Raw genomic sequence first — 15,782 nt, 5'->3', positions numbered from 1 at the left:
TGGGCACATAATTAATTTTTAAGATCTAAAGTTTTTATTAAGCTAGATTAGTTGACTAAATTTAACAGCATTTAGGTATATGAGGTAAGAATTGAAATAGGCAAAGTGAAAAACAAAACGCTCTTTGGCATAGTTATCAATCTGGTCCAAATGTGCTATTGAGGCTACACGGTCAGTAATGGACGAATTGTTAAATGTGCAGAATGCATGTATATGCCACGGGTCTTGAACGTGGTCTAATGATAACAGTGATTATGTTACAAAAAATATTGAACAAAAGCAAAATCATTAACATAGAAGAAATCTGTTAAACGTTGTGACAATTTTCGTGGAAATCAGGACAAGTATGAATTATTGGGTAAATATGTATTGTAATAATTAGTAGTTTTTGTATAAAATGGGCGCATTATGTTAAAAAAAAAAACTCATGACAAAGGAAGTTTAACGACCTTGACTGGCTATACACCCCTCGCACGGTCAATAACTGATGATGATGGGATTGTTAATAACGACCTTGACTGGCCCTCATACGGTCGTTGGAAAACTCAATTTGTCAATCGCGGGTGTAAACCTGCAGTACACACCATATATAATAGGTTTAATTATTTGCATAAATTTGCAAAGTTTAAGACACAATTGCAAAGTATACGTACACTGAACTGTTTTGTTCAAATAGAGAAAATAAACGATTTTTGTATTATTAGTATAGCTGTATTAAGAAGAGCTGAATATATATTTTTGCTGGATTCAATTTTTCAATTAAGCCATCTAAGGGGAGATAACTCTTAGAATGGGAATTGTACAAAGTAAATGGTTTTTGCTGAAAATGAAACATGCCAATTTAAAGGACTTTTTTTATTTATTTTCAACACAGCATATAGCTCGCAAAAAAGCACGGAGATATATACATTTTTTTTCCAAAAAAAAATCTAAATGCATGTTAGAATCTGTTAGTAGTCTCATGTTAAATCTACATTTTTGGCAAAGCCGATCTGAAAGACCTAAGTAGATCTAGGTATCTGACGAAATATTTAGTATTTGGTGCAGTTACATTTGTTTCAGTGATGACCCAAATTGTGTATACTGTTTGTGATTTGATCGTTTTTTTTTTTTTTTCCATTTCTTGTCATGACTGACTCGTGGCTTCCAAATAGTAGCATATTAATCTATTGCAATAAAAAATCATAATATCTAATAAAATTTGTAGATTTAGCTACCAAAGTCCTTATATTTGTATAAAATAACATTCGTTTATAATGGAAAATTGTTTTAACGTTGAGTAAGCTACAATTAAAAATTGTTTGCTAGTCCCTCTCTGTGATTACCATTGGATAACTTTGGTTCATTTCCCAATCAATCTATCATCAAGGGAAGATAAATAATTCCATTTTCATTCATAGCCTTTTTTTTAAATGATGAACGGTTCTTTATATTGGTATGTAATCATTTTAAACGTTTCAAATTTATGAAATTATATTCGTATATCAATGTTTTTGATACATCAAAAACAAACACTGAAATATATTGAATTGATACATTTGTAATTATTAAAAGTTATATCAGAAACCTAAACTTAATTATAAAATAATGAACCTGTTAAAGGGAGACAATACTCGCATAACTTTTTCGAATTGGCACATAATACAACGGAATGTCACTCTTGCATACAAATGGCACATCAATATAATTAATTAACTGTGCAATCGTGCTCCACCTTCAATGATGATTCTAAATTATAAATATAACCAAAAGTTGTTAATCTACAGATAGTGGAGACTAATGGTAAAAATATTTCTTTGCAAATTTTTAAAAGTTCCTCAGAAAAATGCTCGAGCCACTTGACTTTCATAGCTCATAATTAACGATTTACACAATATTTGAATAAAGAAGTTAAAGATTGATCGCTTCTCAAAGTGTAAGACGCAATAAAAATCGTATGCTTGCACCATCTTACCGAAATACGGATTTAATTAAGTCCTGAACATTTCGACATTTCTTCGTTTATTTTTTATCAAAACCGGTTTTAAACAAATCACAAGTACGTGTTAAGATCCGACTAAATACCTATTTCCCGATATGGTCAAGTAAACTTGCTACAAATAGTTATGAGTTCTTTCGCTCCCTCTTTTTATTTTACAGTTTTTATTTGTTTCTGGGGGTCTCACTAATTAGCGACAACAAGCGTCAACAAGCGACAAGAGGCGACAACAAGAATTATTTTAGCGACAACAAGCGACAAGAAGACTATTTAGCGACAAGAAAACATTTTTTTTTATTAGATTATTAGAAATTTGTATTTAATGTTTTTTTTTAAACATATGAGCAGATATGTCTAATTAAAATGTTTTATTATATATATATATAGATAGACCGTCGAAGAAATGAAACATTTGTGAGGAAGAAAGAGATTGTGAACATTCACATTTCAATTTTCTTTTCCTCCTGTTTGATTTCAGTTCTTTGTATTTTACAATTTGTGTCAATATTTTCAGGACAATGATGCACAAATAATTCATTTTGCGAGCTTAATATATATTGCACGAACAGAGTTTTAAAAAACAAGTTATAAGATAAATAATATGCTCTAAAACACAAAGAAAGTAATCTCATAATACAATAATTAAACGTAATACTGGCTGTTATTCATAATAGATGATAAAATATTATGTAAATAATGTTTCATTTTTTTCTATCAATTTTAACTTTCTTGTCGCTAAAATTATTTTCTTTTGCATATTTTTTTAATATTTATTGCAATAATTAATTTTAATTAAAAAAAAAATGTTTTCTTGTCGCTAAATAGTTTCTTGTCGCTTGTTGTCGCTAAAATAATTCTTGTTGTCGCTTCTTGTCGCTTGTTGACGCTTGTTGTCGCTAAAATTCTTGTTGTCGCTAATTAGTGAGACCGGTTTCTGGTATTTAGATTGATTTTGTACCGGAAATAGCGTAGTTGTTTCCCTTGAACATTATTGGTTTGTTTGTTGATTTTCTATTTTTGTATTCATCACGACAAAGATTGAAGATTTTTTTTGGTTAAAATTAGTCTTTAAAAACACGATATTGGAACAGGTATCAGTGATACTACACAAACAATATATCAGAGTTACAATTCATAAGGTTACATTAATGACTGGACCGAACGACAGAACCAAAATGAAAAATGCCTTTTTTATGCCCCATTTATGGGCATTATGATTTCTGGTAAATTTTGAGGTGAAAATACGGCCATTTTAGCCATAGGGTCCACATGAACCTTAAAGTTTTTGGTCGAGATAGTTTTTGATGAAGTTGGAAGTCCAATCAATTTGAAACTTAGTGAACATGTTCCCTATGATATGATCTTTCTAATTTTAATGCCAAATTAGAGATTTTATACCATATTCATGGTCCACTGATAGTGCAGATGGGGTATCCGTGTACACATTTTTGTTTATTTCTCAAAGGATTAATATTTACCAGGTCAGGAATAACCACCAATTGGTGGATTATACCTCAATTGACGTATAATTGTAAAGCAAAATAATGTCCTATGAAATATTGTCCAACATGACAATATTTCATGACTATGTACCATGAAATACTGTCCTCATCTATGAAATTATGTCTTGAGATGGACAAATTTTCATAGTGGAATTTGGTCTGTTTGATAACAATAATTCACAGATGAATACATGTAGTATGAAATTTTGTCCTGCTAAAGGGAAGTAATCATTTGTTTATATTACATGTAAGACAATATTTCATAGACTGATTGTTATGAAATTTTGTCTTATGAAGGGGAGGTTATCAACATATATCATGATGGTTAAAAATATCATTAAAGTGTTTTCTTCAATTGACAATAACAAATAAGAAAATAATAATAAATAGATACAGGTATAAATAGAAAACTAGTTTTGCTCATCATGGATGGCAAGGAGTATAAAATAATTTTTGAGTTTCTCAGTCTAAAACATACATGTGAACCTCCCGACGGGAGTACAATAATCCCGTTTTCAGGGGTCTCCTCCCGTCCTCCCGTTTAGGAGAAAAAACTCCCGTGTATGAAATATTTCATGAATGGAAATTTTCATCCCCCATATTTGATAATTTCTTACTACCGTACAGGTGTAATTGACACCTGTGTTAAATTTTACCTGTAAATCAAAGAAGAAGTGTAATTATATGGCTTCACTTGACAGCTTGGGTGTCAAACATACTGGTAATCAACGATGTTTACATCTGGCCTCGAGCCTCTGGCTAACTGCCGTTGTGTTATAAAAAACTTTGTGTATTTGGTTACTTCCCTTTGATTTATCCTGTTTTAAGTTATTTTGCTTTTAAAAATGTAAATTGTAAAAAGACTATAAATGAATAATATTTTAATCAAATTATCAGAAAAGGATGGTAATTAAATGAATTTAAATGTTTTGGGACAAATAAAAAAATATAAATTTATAAATTATTTTAGCAATCTAGACTTCTTTTCAAGGATTAAATTGAAGTTTATATAGTAAGTCTCTCTACTAAATTTGAGATGAAAATTTGCAATCTGTACATTTTATAATTAACATTGAATAAAAAGCCTAGATATGTTAAGTCCTAGCAAAACGTTGAGACAGGGAATTGTTTACTTTAGTATATAAGATTTAATTGATTTAGCTAAAGTTAGCAAAACATTTTACACTGTTTGAGACTTTTAAGTTTTCTAGAAATATGACTTTCATAATGCTTAAAAACCATGCAATACTATTGTTAGTGTTTGTTATTTTTCTTATTAATTTATCATGTTGCAAATATACATGTAAGTACCTTTCTATACAAATCTATACAGATAAGATAAATAAATATAATGAATTATTTGCAAGCATTGAATACTCAATTATCAAAAACAAAACAAAACAAGAAAAAGATTCTTTTTAATATTTTATTTTCATTCAAATAGAAATGCAATAAGGGTACTATAAACATATTACAATTTGAAGAAAAACACCATTTCTACATCATACGTTTACATTTACGACAAAATTTATGTCGATAAAAAACCTCCTGATCTGAGTCCTAATCTCCTGACCAAAATTTCCAAATCTCCTGATCTGAGTTTCACAGTCCATCACATGTATGCTAAAAGTTTTACCGGAAGGAATTTTAGAAAATCAGAAGAGAGTAATTAGAAGAAAGTCTAATTCCTTTGTATACAGAACAATGAAATTTATTTCAAAAGTTTTGATAAGAAATCAAATGAAGTTATGAAAAGACTTGTGATTCATGAAGACAAATTAGAAAGAGTGGTGTATCTTTGTCATATTGAAAGTGGAAATACGTTTTCATAGTGATATATTGTCATGGACATAACTTCATAGTGAAATATTGTCATTGACAAAATTTAATAGTGAAATATTGTCTTTAAGGCGGTGACAAAATTTGATGGACAAGCACAATATTTCATAATGAAATGGTGTCTTAAGACAATATTTCATATGAAATGGTGTCTTAAGACAATATTTCATATGAAATTTTGTCCAACAGACAATATTTCATGGAGGACAATATTTTATGTTACATAATCCACCAATTGAGGCATATATTGGTATAGACCAATTGACGTATAAAGCAAGTTTTTTTTGTAATAAACTGCTAGTGTGAGATCATGGAAATAGGAGCATCATTTTGCAACTTACAACCTATTTTATGACCAATGTTGAGTCCTAAAGTTTCAGTTTTGTCAAAGCCTGCTGCATCTCTTGAGAATGCATGTGTACAACAATTCTTTTGTTGAAACATTTGTACTATTGACCATAATTGACTTTTAATAATGAAAGTCAAGTACATTGTATTAACAAAGAGCTTCATTCACCTGTGGAGTTGTACTCATAATCACATGACTGCAGACAGTATTGCTGTCCATTGACAGGAGATTAGTGGTTAATTTGCCAATCAAGAATTGACAAGATAACAATAGAAGAAACTGCAAATACAATTATTGATTAAATGCAGTATGTACTATATTAATAAAATTGAGAATGGAAATGGGGAATGTGTCAAAGAGACAACAACCCGCCCAAATAAAAAACAACAGCAGAGGGTCACCAACAGGTCTTCAATGTAGCGAGAAATTCCCGCACCCGGAGGCGTCCTTCAGCTGGCCCCTTAACAAATATATACTAGTCCAGTGATAATGAACGCCATACTAATTTCCAAATTGTACACAAGAAACTAAAATTAAAATAATACAAGACTAACAAAGGCCAGAGGCTCCTGACTTGGGACAGGCGCAAAAATGCGGCGGGGTTAAACATGTTTTCTTACCATAATATGGTTTTAAGAAAACTATGCTCCATTTTGGTTGAATAATTTGATTTGAAAAACAAATAATTATACATCAATTGGTTTCTACCATGATATGTCAATTGGTGGATTATACGTCAATAGAGGTATAATCCACCTTTTGGTGGTTATTCCTAACCTGTTTACCTCCAATTTAAAACATATACATGATATAAGTAAGGTTCATCATAATAAATGGACAAATATGGCCATATTTTCACCTCAAAAACTACCATGACTACTCTGTGTACAGAAATGCCCATCAAAATTTAAAAATGATTTTATCTTTCTGTTATGCAAAATAGATTTAACTTTTATATATCTAGTGGTAGTCCAAATAATTATGTCATCTTGAAAGGTTATCATATTTTTTTTTTCTTTGACGCCTTGCATCCACGCAGGAAGGTGTCAAAGCAAAAATTTAAAATAGCTTTCCAAGACGTCATAATTATTTGGACTTATCTAGCATGTCTAGTGGATGTAGCCTTAAAACTTTCTAAACTGCACAGGTAAATCTGTACACAGAGTAGTTTTTGAGTTGAAAATGCAGCCATATTTGTCCATATGTTATGATGAACCTTAATTAGAAAAAACATTTAATTCATAGATTTTAGAAAAAAAATAAAGATTATTTTTTTAAAAGCTTATGAAAACGTGACCTGACCAACGTTGACAATGACAGGACCAAAATTGATTCGACAATGATAGGACCAAATACAAAATAATGCTTATAACTTTTTTATTTCTAAAACATTTGTAAAAGGATTTATATCAAATTTGAAAGATTATAAGATCTCATCTTTTAAAACATTAATATAAGAAAAAAATGTGTAGATTTTTTGTTTCAATCTTCACAAAAGCTTGACCTGACAAATGGAAATGCTGACAATGCCAGGACCAAATAAAGATGCTAATAGTTATCAAAGGTACCAGGATTATAATAACTTTTTATTTCTCAAAATATTTCATATATACCATGTATGTAGGTACAAAAAATGAAGTATAAAATGGAATATAATGATAGTGATAATTACAATACTGTTATTTTGATCTGTACTTTTCTGAAATAAAGTCTGTTTAGAATTGATTTGAAGAATTATTTTAGAATTGAACCTACAATGTACATGTACAATATTATAATAAAGTCAAAGTAATTTAATAGACTTGTTTTACATCATGCATGTTATATCACATGAATATATTTTCAGGATGAGAATCACAGCTTCCAGCTATGATGTTAAGTTAACATAGATATAACAGACAGCTGACTGCTTTCATTAAATTGAACATAATGGGGAATGGTATGAATAAGGTAAATTGAACATAATGGGGAATGGTATGAATAAGGCAAATTGAACATAATGGGGAATGGTATGAATAAGGTAAATTGAACATAATGGGGAATGGTATGAATAAGGTAAATTGAATATAATGGGGAATGGTATGAATAAGGTAAATTGAACATAATGGGGAATGGTATGAATAAGGTAAATTGAACATAATGGGGAATGGTATGAATAAGGTAAATTGCAAACATGATGTAAGACAAGGACAGATTTAGGATAAATAAGAGTCAAGGAGAAAGTTGTCCAAATACACAAATTTATAAAAAAAAACATTTATATTAGGATTCACAGCAAAGAAAAACAAAAATCTGTTTGACTTCCCCGGAATGCAAAAAACCAAAACAATATAATTTAATTTTGATGTAAAGCTTCATCTGATTGGCTGACGATGTTTTGTTTATCAGCCCATATACATAATTTTGTCATGTGACCGTGATGTCATCATCGTTTTTTCATGGTTAACGAAGGTTTAAAATGGAATTTTGAATTAAATTATAAGAAATGACTGTAATATTTTGTCTGTCTATTCAAAATAACATAAAAAATGTGATGCACACTTTAAAATAACCCGCTACACAGGTTATTCAGTGTGCACCACATTTTTCACGTTATTTCTTCATCTATATAGACAGAAAAAATATTACAATCATTCCTTAGATAAATTGATATAAAGGGTAATAAAAATAAAAGATGTGGTATGATTGACAATGTGACAACTCTTCACAGCAGCTGCTTCACAAGTGACCATATGACACAGAAATTAACAACTATACATTGTAGCTCACGGTTTGACCATGAACAATGAGAGAAGCCCATACCTCGTAGTCAGCTATAAAAGGCCATAAAATGACAAACTTAAACAGACAGTGTGAAGGCTGTATAGCCAGTAAATGTTGTTAAAAACTTTTATCGTCGTCTTAAAACAATTCAAAAGAGAAAATTAAAAGTAGCACCTTTAAACAATTTTTGTTTTTTTCAGGTGTTACCTGGCCTGTTTGTTGGTAACTTCAGAGATGCCAAAGATAGACAGCAGCTTGCTGACAATAATATTACACATATACTAGCCATACATGACCAAGCTAAAAAATTACATGAGGTAATGGTAGAACAGCTGACAGACGATTATATAATGTATACATTTACACACATTCTCAAAATACATAATACATTTTGTAATTTCAAAATTTTACAAGATCAGATTTTATAAGACAGCCAAGCTATTTAATCATGTGAATTATTGGCTATTTACTATTTATTACTGCTTTTTAGCTATAATAATTCAGATTTGTCAATTATGATTTCTTTAATCTATATAATATTTGCAATTGCCTTATACAGCGGCCCAAAGTCAAAAAACAGCTTGCCAGTCTCGATACTCGACATCACGGTGATGTGCGTGTGGCTGAGTCGGCTAAGTACGACTTTATTTTAATTTTTTTTTTTTTTTTTTTTTTTTATTCTGTATATATATGTTATCATTTTTTTGGTTTTAGTTTTTAATGAACAAAATAATTTTTGTTAAGGAAGTTCGCTACTCAGCTTCAAAATAATAAGCTTTTCATAACATTACTATATATTGATAGGGGTTTCATAAAGGAACCAAAATAGCGGAAAAAATATGTAGGACCATGTGCTTGTTTTTGAGATATAAGCCATTTAAATTTTGGCAGGAAAATGTTCTCTCTTGATTTTTCATAGCTTTATCATTGACATGTTTAAGTTCTGTTAAAAAAACTATTGAAAATAACAAGTATATTATAAGACTTTAACAGATGGCATATAATTATACATGTAAAAGATGTATAAAAAGAAAAATGGGGGTCAATGGGCAAATTTTTTTAAGGCATTCAAATTGATAAAAAACCAGATGATTCTGAAAATCTGACTAAAATTCCAAACAGGACAAGCGAACATTCTTAGAGATCATGGGGAAAAAGGTTTTGTCTTCTCCATGACTGGCCTGCCAGCACTGGTCATACTGGATTGAAATACATGATTTAAAAAGCATATTTAATATTCATTTTATTTCACAGGATAAAGAATACCTGTGTATTGTGGCCAGTGATAATTCACAGCAAGAACTTATACAGTTTTTCCCAGAATGCATTGAATTTATTCACAATGCTCGTCTCAACAATGGCGGTGTTTTAGTTCATTGGTAATGATATATATTTATTAGATTTTCATTGTGTTCGGATAATCAGAATTTTTTCCAACTCAGCAAAAGACCAATATAATGAGTTGCCTAGAAATGGTTTAGGCATTTTAGATTAATAACTTGAAAACTCAAGTTTTAAAACTGTGAGATGTGCAAATTTTCTGTCATTACCTGGGTGCATTGTTCTCCCCAGATATTTCATAGAGCATCCTGGTAAACAGGGGTAATTGAAATATAATACCATCTTATTTCTAAAAAAATATAGCATCACATCCAACGTTATCTATAAGAAAACCACTTCATATGGCATCACATTTAAAATTATAGCATCTCATTTGTACCATGATGCAAAGGCCCTCGGGATAACACTGGCTGGTGTATCAGAAATTTTATACAATATAATCATTGTGATTGGTCAGATGTTTTATTATTTGCTATTTTTAGTTTAAACATATTTTATTTGCAAAAGTAGCAAAAGGGATTGGACACAAGTTATAACAACATTAGTGAGGTCCTCTCTCTTAAACTGGAACAGATGAACAAAATATGATTGTAGTGAACTGAATTGAACTGAAAGCATTTAAAAGTTCAAAAATTTAAAGGCAGCTGTTTGATTGGCTGATATAAAATTTACCAGATCAGAAAAGAAAACCAAGTGTTATCAGAAACTTGAGGTCAAATTGTTGTAACTACCATTTCTGTTATGCTAGGCAATGCAATTTAAGAGTCAATCTAGATCAATAGAAATATTTGAAATGATGGAGATGAATACAATTTTAAGCAAAGACACTAAAGTTAATATATTAAGTAGTATTGTAAAATTTTATTTTTAGTCTTGCTGGGGTATCTAGAAGTGTGACTATTACTGCTGCATACATCATGACTGTGACACCACTTGGATGGAGAGAAGCTGTAAACAGTATACGAGGTGTGCGTAATTGTGCCAATCCCAACTTTGGTTTTCAAAAACAACTGATGAAATATCAGAATGAAAACTTACAAGAGGTAATGATTAAGTTAACTTAGATTTTTATCACCTTTTTCAAGAATGAATAAACATAATAATAATTTAAAATGGATATTGTTCTAATATATGTATTAACAATGAAAAGATTACGCAAATTATGGGGGAATTCTTTTCTTATTAAAGAGCTGTGCCTCTTTTGCTATCAGAGTTATACAATTCTATTAAAAGTTATTATAATAATTAAAAAAGTACATAGATTAAAATATATGTGAAAAAAATAAGATTATGATGTGACTAGGGTGGTAAAGGGTTATTTTTGAGCAACGTGATCGCCGTTTTTTATTTCACGTTCAATGTGTTTTTACTTTTTTATTTGACGTTCAGTCGTGCAAGACGTGTTCTGCTTATTTAATTTTACGTGCATAGTGATTTTCAAAGTCTTATTTTGCGTGCTCTGTATTTTTCAAATAAAATTCAAACACATGGCAGGGATCGTCAAGAAATACTTTTTTAAAAGCCGTAAACCAATTATATCATAAATGTGTATACTCAATCGGGAATATCAAGTAAAACAAAGAGTTAATATATACAAGAAGACAGTGACTCAGTCACAAAAGGTACAAATAAAAGTATTCATTTTTTGTGCAACGTTCATTACAGAAATTATTTCACGTTCAACGTGAATTTATGTCTTATTTCACGTTTTTTTCGTGCAAGCACCCCCCTTTACCACCTTCTGTGACTTTAACAGAGCAAAACGAGATAAGATTTATTCACCTTTCTGGAATATTTGTCTATGTTTATTCAATTGTAATAGAGTCATATTGCATCTATGGTCAATTATATTAGATTGTAGACTAATGTCAATCAACATTTCAAGTAGGTGTTTCTTTAAAGGCAAGAGTTTTGTCCCTTTGTCCATATGTGGTAAAATAGGAAGTGAGATTAAACTAGTTACTTTTAAAAAGAAATCTCAAAATTTAACAAAGTATTCTGCATAGGCTTGTGACCATAAAAAAAATATTTTCTGAATAAATATTGTCAATCAGTGGGTATGTTAGACAGAAACTAGTTTGAATTATTCTTTGATATGAATCACTAAGCAGTCTATTAAAAATTCAAATTTAAAGGAGGTTACCTTGGTTCCTTATAGTGATACACTTGAATTATCTCAAAGTATTAAAAATTGATTTAAAAGATGTAATATCACTGTGTTATATCCAAAGGTCTTAGTTTCTACTTTTGAACTAGAGTGGTTTTCTGAGAACATCTGTTAATTTTGTAATTTATTAATTGCTATTTTCATTTTATTTCAGGCAAAAAAAGAGTTAAGGCAGAAATTTCCAGAGACAGATCAAGACAATGATTACAAAGAGTGCCAAATTAATTTGAATTCATTTCAGAAATTTGTTTTAAATGGAAGTCCCACAAAAGATGATGGGTTATACCCTCTACCCTATAATGCATACAAGACAAACAATGTAAACGGTTTTAACCATGACAAAAGTACAGGGTCGAAAACTAAGACAGAACAAAGTAAACAGGAAGCTAAAATGGAAACAAAGGGAGACAATTCAGGAAAAAATATGACTACTAATATCTCAGACACCACAAGTGCTTTATCTCACAACAACGATCTCCAAAGTATTCAGACCAATAGAAATAAAATTGTAGATTTTGATAGTCTGACAGATGACATTGATGAGGCTTATGCTTGTTTACGTGCTAAGAAAGTGCTTTAAGATAAATCAGGATTTTGTAGGTTTTGGATTTTTAAGGGAAATCGGTATTTATATTTTCTAGTGTAAATTTAAGTCTGTTTAGTTACAAAGAGCATATTTATTACTATTAGTCTTAGAATATTATTATAAACTTATCATCCATTTATAGAACATTTTGCAATAACTAGTTTTATCAATTGTACATGACATTTTGTACAATGTTTTGTTCAGGTATCTACAGGATCTATGAGAACAGTTAATCTTCAAAATATACAAGTCTGCTGATAATTCAGGTTTTTTTTAAAGAAGATCTTTCAGAAATTTTGATGCAATGTTTTGTTCCATGTAGACAATTTTTATTTTGGTTTTGAATATTTTAAGATCATTTGATATGAGAATTTATTATAAAACTGTTTGATATTTTGTGGCTCATCTCAGGTTTCCTTTGTTAAATATTTACAAAGATTTTATCTGATGAGACAAGTTAAACAACTTTTGGTCTCTCTTACTTTTTTTTTTTCAATTTAGGGTTTCTGTAAATTCAGAAATTAATGCGATGTTTTTATTATTGTGAAAAACTGTGACAGGGTTGTAATCACAATAATTTAAACTCGCATTTTGAACTTTTTTTAATAAGAATTAAACAGGACTTTTCTAAATATCGCAAAAATTAAAATTGCAATTTAGTCTTTAATTAAGAAATCGCAATAATAAATGCACGCAATAATTTCTGAATTTACAGTATCAGACTTTATCTGTTAAACTGTTGACAGTAGCACAATTTCTATTTTACTTTCATATAATAATAGCTTCAGATGCTGTTTTAGATGATTAAAACTTTAAAATAATAAATAAGTGGAAAAAATCAAGGATGTGTGACATGCACTGTCTTCTTTAATCTGAACTGTGAAAAATAAAGTCACATGTAAACAAATATTTGAAGAATATGTCTAAATCGAAGTCTGTAGAATATTTTAATAGCCTAGGTTATAAAATAAGTTATGATATGTTCAATCCGTCCAACATATATTTAAGACAATATTGCTGAAAATGCAAATTAATGTTTAACTATTACCAGTATGTTTGATGCAGGACATGTGTCACTTGTCTGATGTGTTAAAAAAATATGTGACCTCCAACGGTCCTTTTAATGTGTGCTTGGTATGCTGGGTTTAATTTCTATGGTGCATTACCACAGCTCCTATTCATATTTCACAATTAATCATTAGGGAGGTTTGGCATGCCACAAAACCAGGTTCAACCCACCATTTTTTCATAAAATGCCCTGTACCAAGTCATTGTTACATTATAGTTCGTTTCTGTGTGTGTTACATTTCGGTGTTATGTCTCTGTTGTGTCGTAGTTCTCTTATATTTGATACGTTTTCCTCAGTTTTAGTTTGTAACTCGGATTTGTTTTTTCTCTATCGCTTTATGAATTTTGAACAGCGGTGTACTACTGCTGCCTTTATTCATTAGATTACCTCTGTTAGATAAAAAAAAAATGGCAGTATTCAATGTTGTGGAATGATATACACCCAATATTTCTATATTACATTTTTAGAATTTATCTTTTATACTGTGATGAATATTTGTATTGTAGTGTCACATGTCTTTACAATAAATTGAAACCAGGTTTAAATATATAGATTTTGATGATCATACATATTTTAATTGAACATGTTGAATTTGGCATTGTGATTGCAAAAGACGTAAGAAGTACATTTTATTTTGTCTATTTATTATAGCTTAACTACATGTACAAACTATTTCATATATTGGAACCATTACTTTTCAAATCTTCAGTAATTAGTCAATAGTTAGTTTGACATTGTAGTAGATTCAGTCATCAGTGATTAAAGAGCAGTGGCAGATCCAGGGGGGAGGGGGGGTTCCGGGGGTTGGAACCCCCCTTTTTTTGGCCGATCAATGCATTTGAATGGGAGCATATAGTTGGAACTCCCCCCCCCCCCCCCCCCCCTTTACTCTGGGTTGGGAACCCCCCCTTTTTAAAATGGCTGGATCCGCCACTGAAGAGAATACCAAACAGTTAAGTAAATAACAATACTGTGGTTTAATTTTTATGAATTTTGTGCTGCCTGCAATAACATTGGCAAAGGCAAGACTTAGAGATCCTACCTTTTTCAAACAAGCATTGAATATCAGGAAACTTTTACATAAGTTTCATCATAATCAAGAGATGCCATGAAGAGTTAAATTCAGATTCCCTTCTCCCCCACTAATAGATGTCTTACATTTTTTAGCATTTTACATTGTAATGAGATACAGTTTGTGGTTAAAAACTTAAATCACTGAGTCAAACTTACATGTAATTTTCCGAAAGCTTTTTTTTTATTAAGAGGTATCAGACAAAGCAAAATTTATATTTTTTATATTTTCTGTATTTGAATGATAAACATTTGATTTTTTTCCCCTGGTCAAGTGAGGCTGTTAATATACAGGAGTCCCTAAGTATGCAACCTGTGCTACTTAGGTATTTATATATCAGAAAATAAAAAAAATATTTGTAATCGTTAAAAAAAAAAAAAAGAAAGAAAAAAAAACACAGCAAAATTTTGATTTTTGATATTTTTTTCTGTATTTGACTGCCAAACATGGATTTTTTTTTCTCATTCAACATTTTTACACTGATGCTGGCCAGACACCCGTGTGGCCCAGCACCTAAACCATGTCTTCAAAATTATTTATTCTTTGTTAATGTTTTGTTTAAGTAGATAAAAAACAGTTTTAGTGTTATTTATATGTGATAACTTTTAATTTATATTTAAAAGAATGGGTTATGTATATATAGAGCCAGAGCTTCAAGCAATCATGTCTTTAGACTGTTCATTTTACTTGATATCTATGCAACATCTTAAATGAGGTATGTTTGTTTATTATGCATTTTTATGAATGTAAAATGACCTCAGGCAAAGAATAAACTAATCATAGATATCAGGATTAAATTTTCTATTTACGCCAGACATGTGTTTTGTCTACAAAAGACTCATCAGTTACGCTTGAATCCAAAAAAGTTAAAAAGGCCAAAAAGTACAATGTTGAAAAAATGTATAGAATTCCATTGTAATTAAATAAGTCCTTATCAGCTTGATTCTAAGGAATAAAACTCAAGAATAAAAGAAAAAGTGATTAATGATGATTATTAAAATTTTACAGTCAAATAATTCTGTTTGTGATGAATATAACAATACCTGAAATAAGTTAATTATTGTAGTTAAATTGAAATTAATTGTATGTAAAGCAGTAACTTCTATTCATAAAAAA

The 15,782-nt window shown here is 30.1% G+C and overlaps 1 protein-coding gene across 3 annotated transcripts; it reads left to right on the top strand.

Moving 5' to 3' along the window:
• Positions 1-2,926: 2,926 nt before the first annotated feature.
• LOC139523999 (dual specificity protein phosphatase 22-B-like) lies at positions 2,927-13,726 on the top strand. Of its 3 annotated transcripts, none has more exons than XM_071318507.1 (6): positions 2,927-2,972; positions 7,515-7,618; positions 8,632-8,748; positions 9,686-9,810; positions 10,644-10,815; positions 12,094-13,726. In XM_071318507.1, exons 2-6 carry the CDS (start codon positions 7,598-7,600, stop codon positions 12,517-12,519), a joined length of 861 nt encoding a protein of 286 aa, XP_071174608.1. In that variant the 5' UTR covers positions 2,927-2,972; positions 7,515-7,597; the 3' UTR covers positions 12,520-13,726. The 3 variants fall into 3 exon arrangements, with proteins under 3 accessions (XP_071174608.1, XP_071174606.1, XP_071174609.1); XM_071318505.1 differs by having other exon boundaries at positions 2,968-3,103; XM_071318508.1 differs by lacking the exons at positions 2,927-2,972; positions 7,515-7,618 and adding an exon at positions 7,776-7,828.
• Positions 13,727-15,782: the final 2,056 nt, after the last annotated feature.

Source organism: Mytilus edulis, chromosome 5 (genome assembly GCF_963676685.1).
Source record: "Mytilus edulis chromosome 5, xbMytEdul2.2, whole genome shotgun sequence".
Taxonomy (NCBI): Eukaryota; Metazoa; Mollusca; class Bivalvia; order Mytilida; family Mytilidae; genus Mytilus; species Mytilus edulis.
Note: the sequence above shows the minus strand (reverse complement) of the source record. Positions and strands in the feature narration are given on the sequence as shown.

Coding starts and splice junctions, on each gene's coding strand:
- LOC139523999 (XM_071318507.1), top strand. CDS start 7,598: ATGGGGAATGGTATGAATAAG. Junction 8,749..9,685: donor AAGCTAAAAAATTACATGAG/GTAATGGTAGAA, acceptor TTTATTTCACAG/GATAAAGAATACCTGTGTAT. Junction 10,816..12,093: donor AGAATGAAAACTTACAAGAG/GTAATGATTAAG, acceptor ATTTTATTTCAG/GCAAAAAAAGAGTTAAGGCA.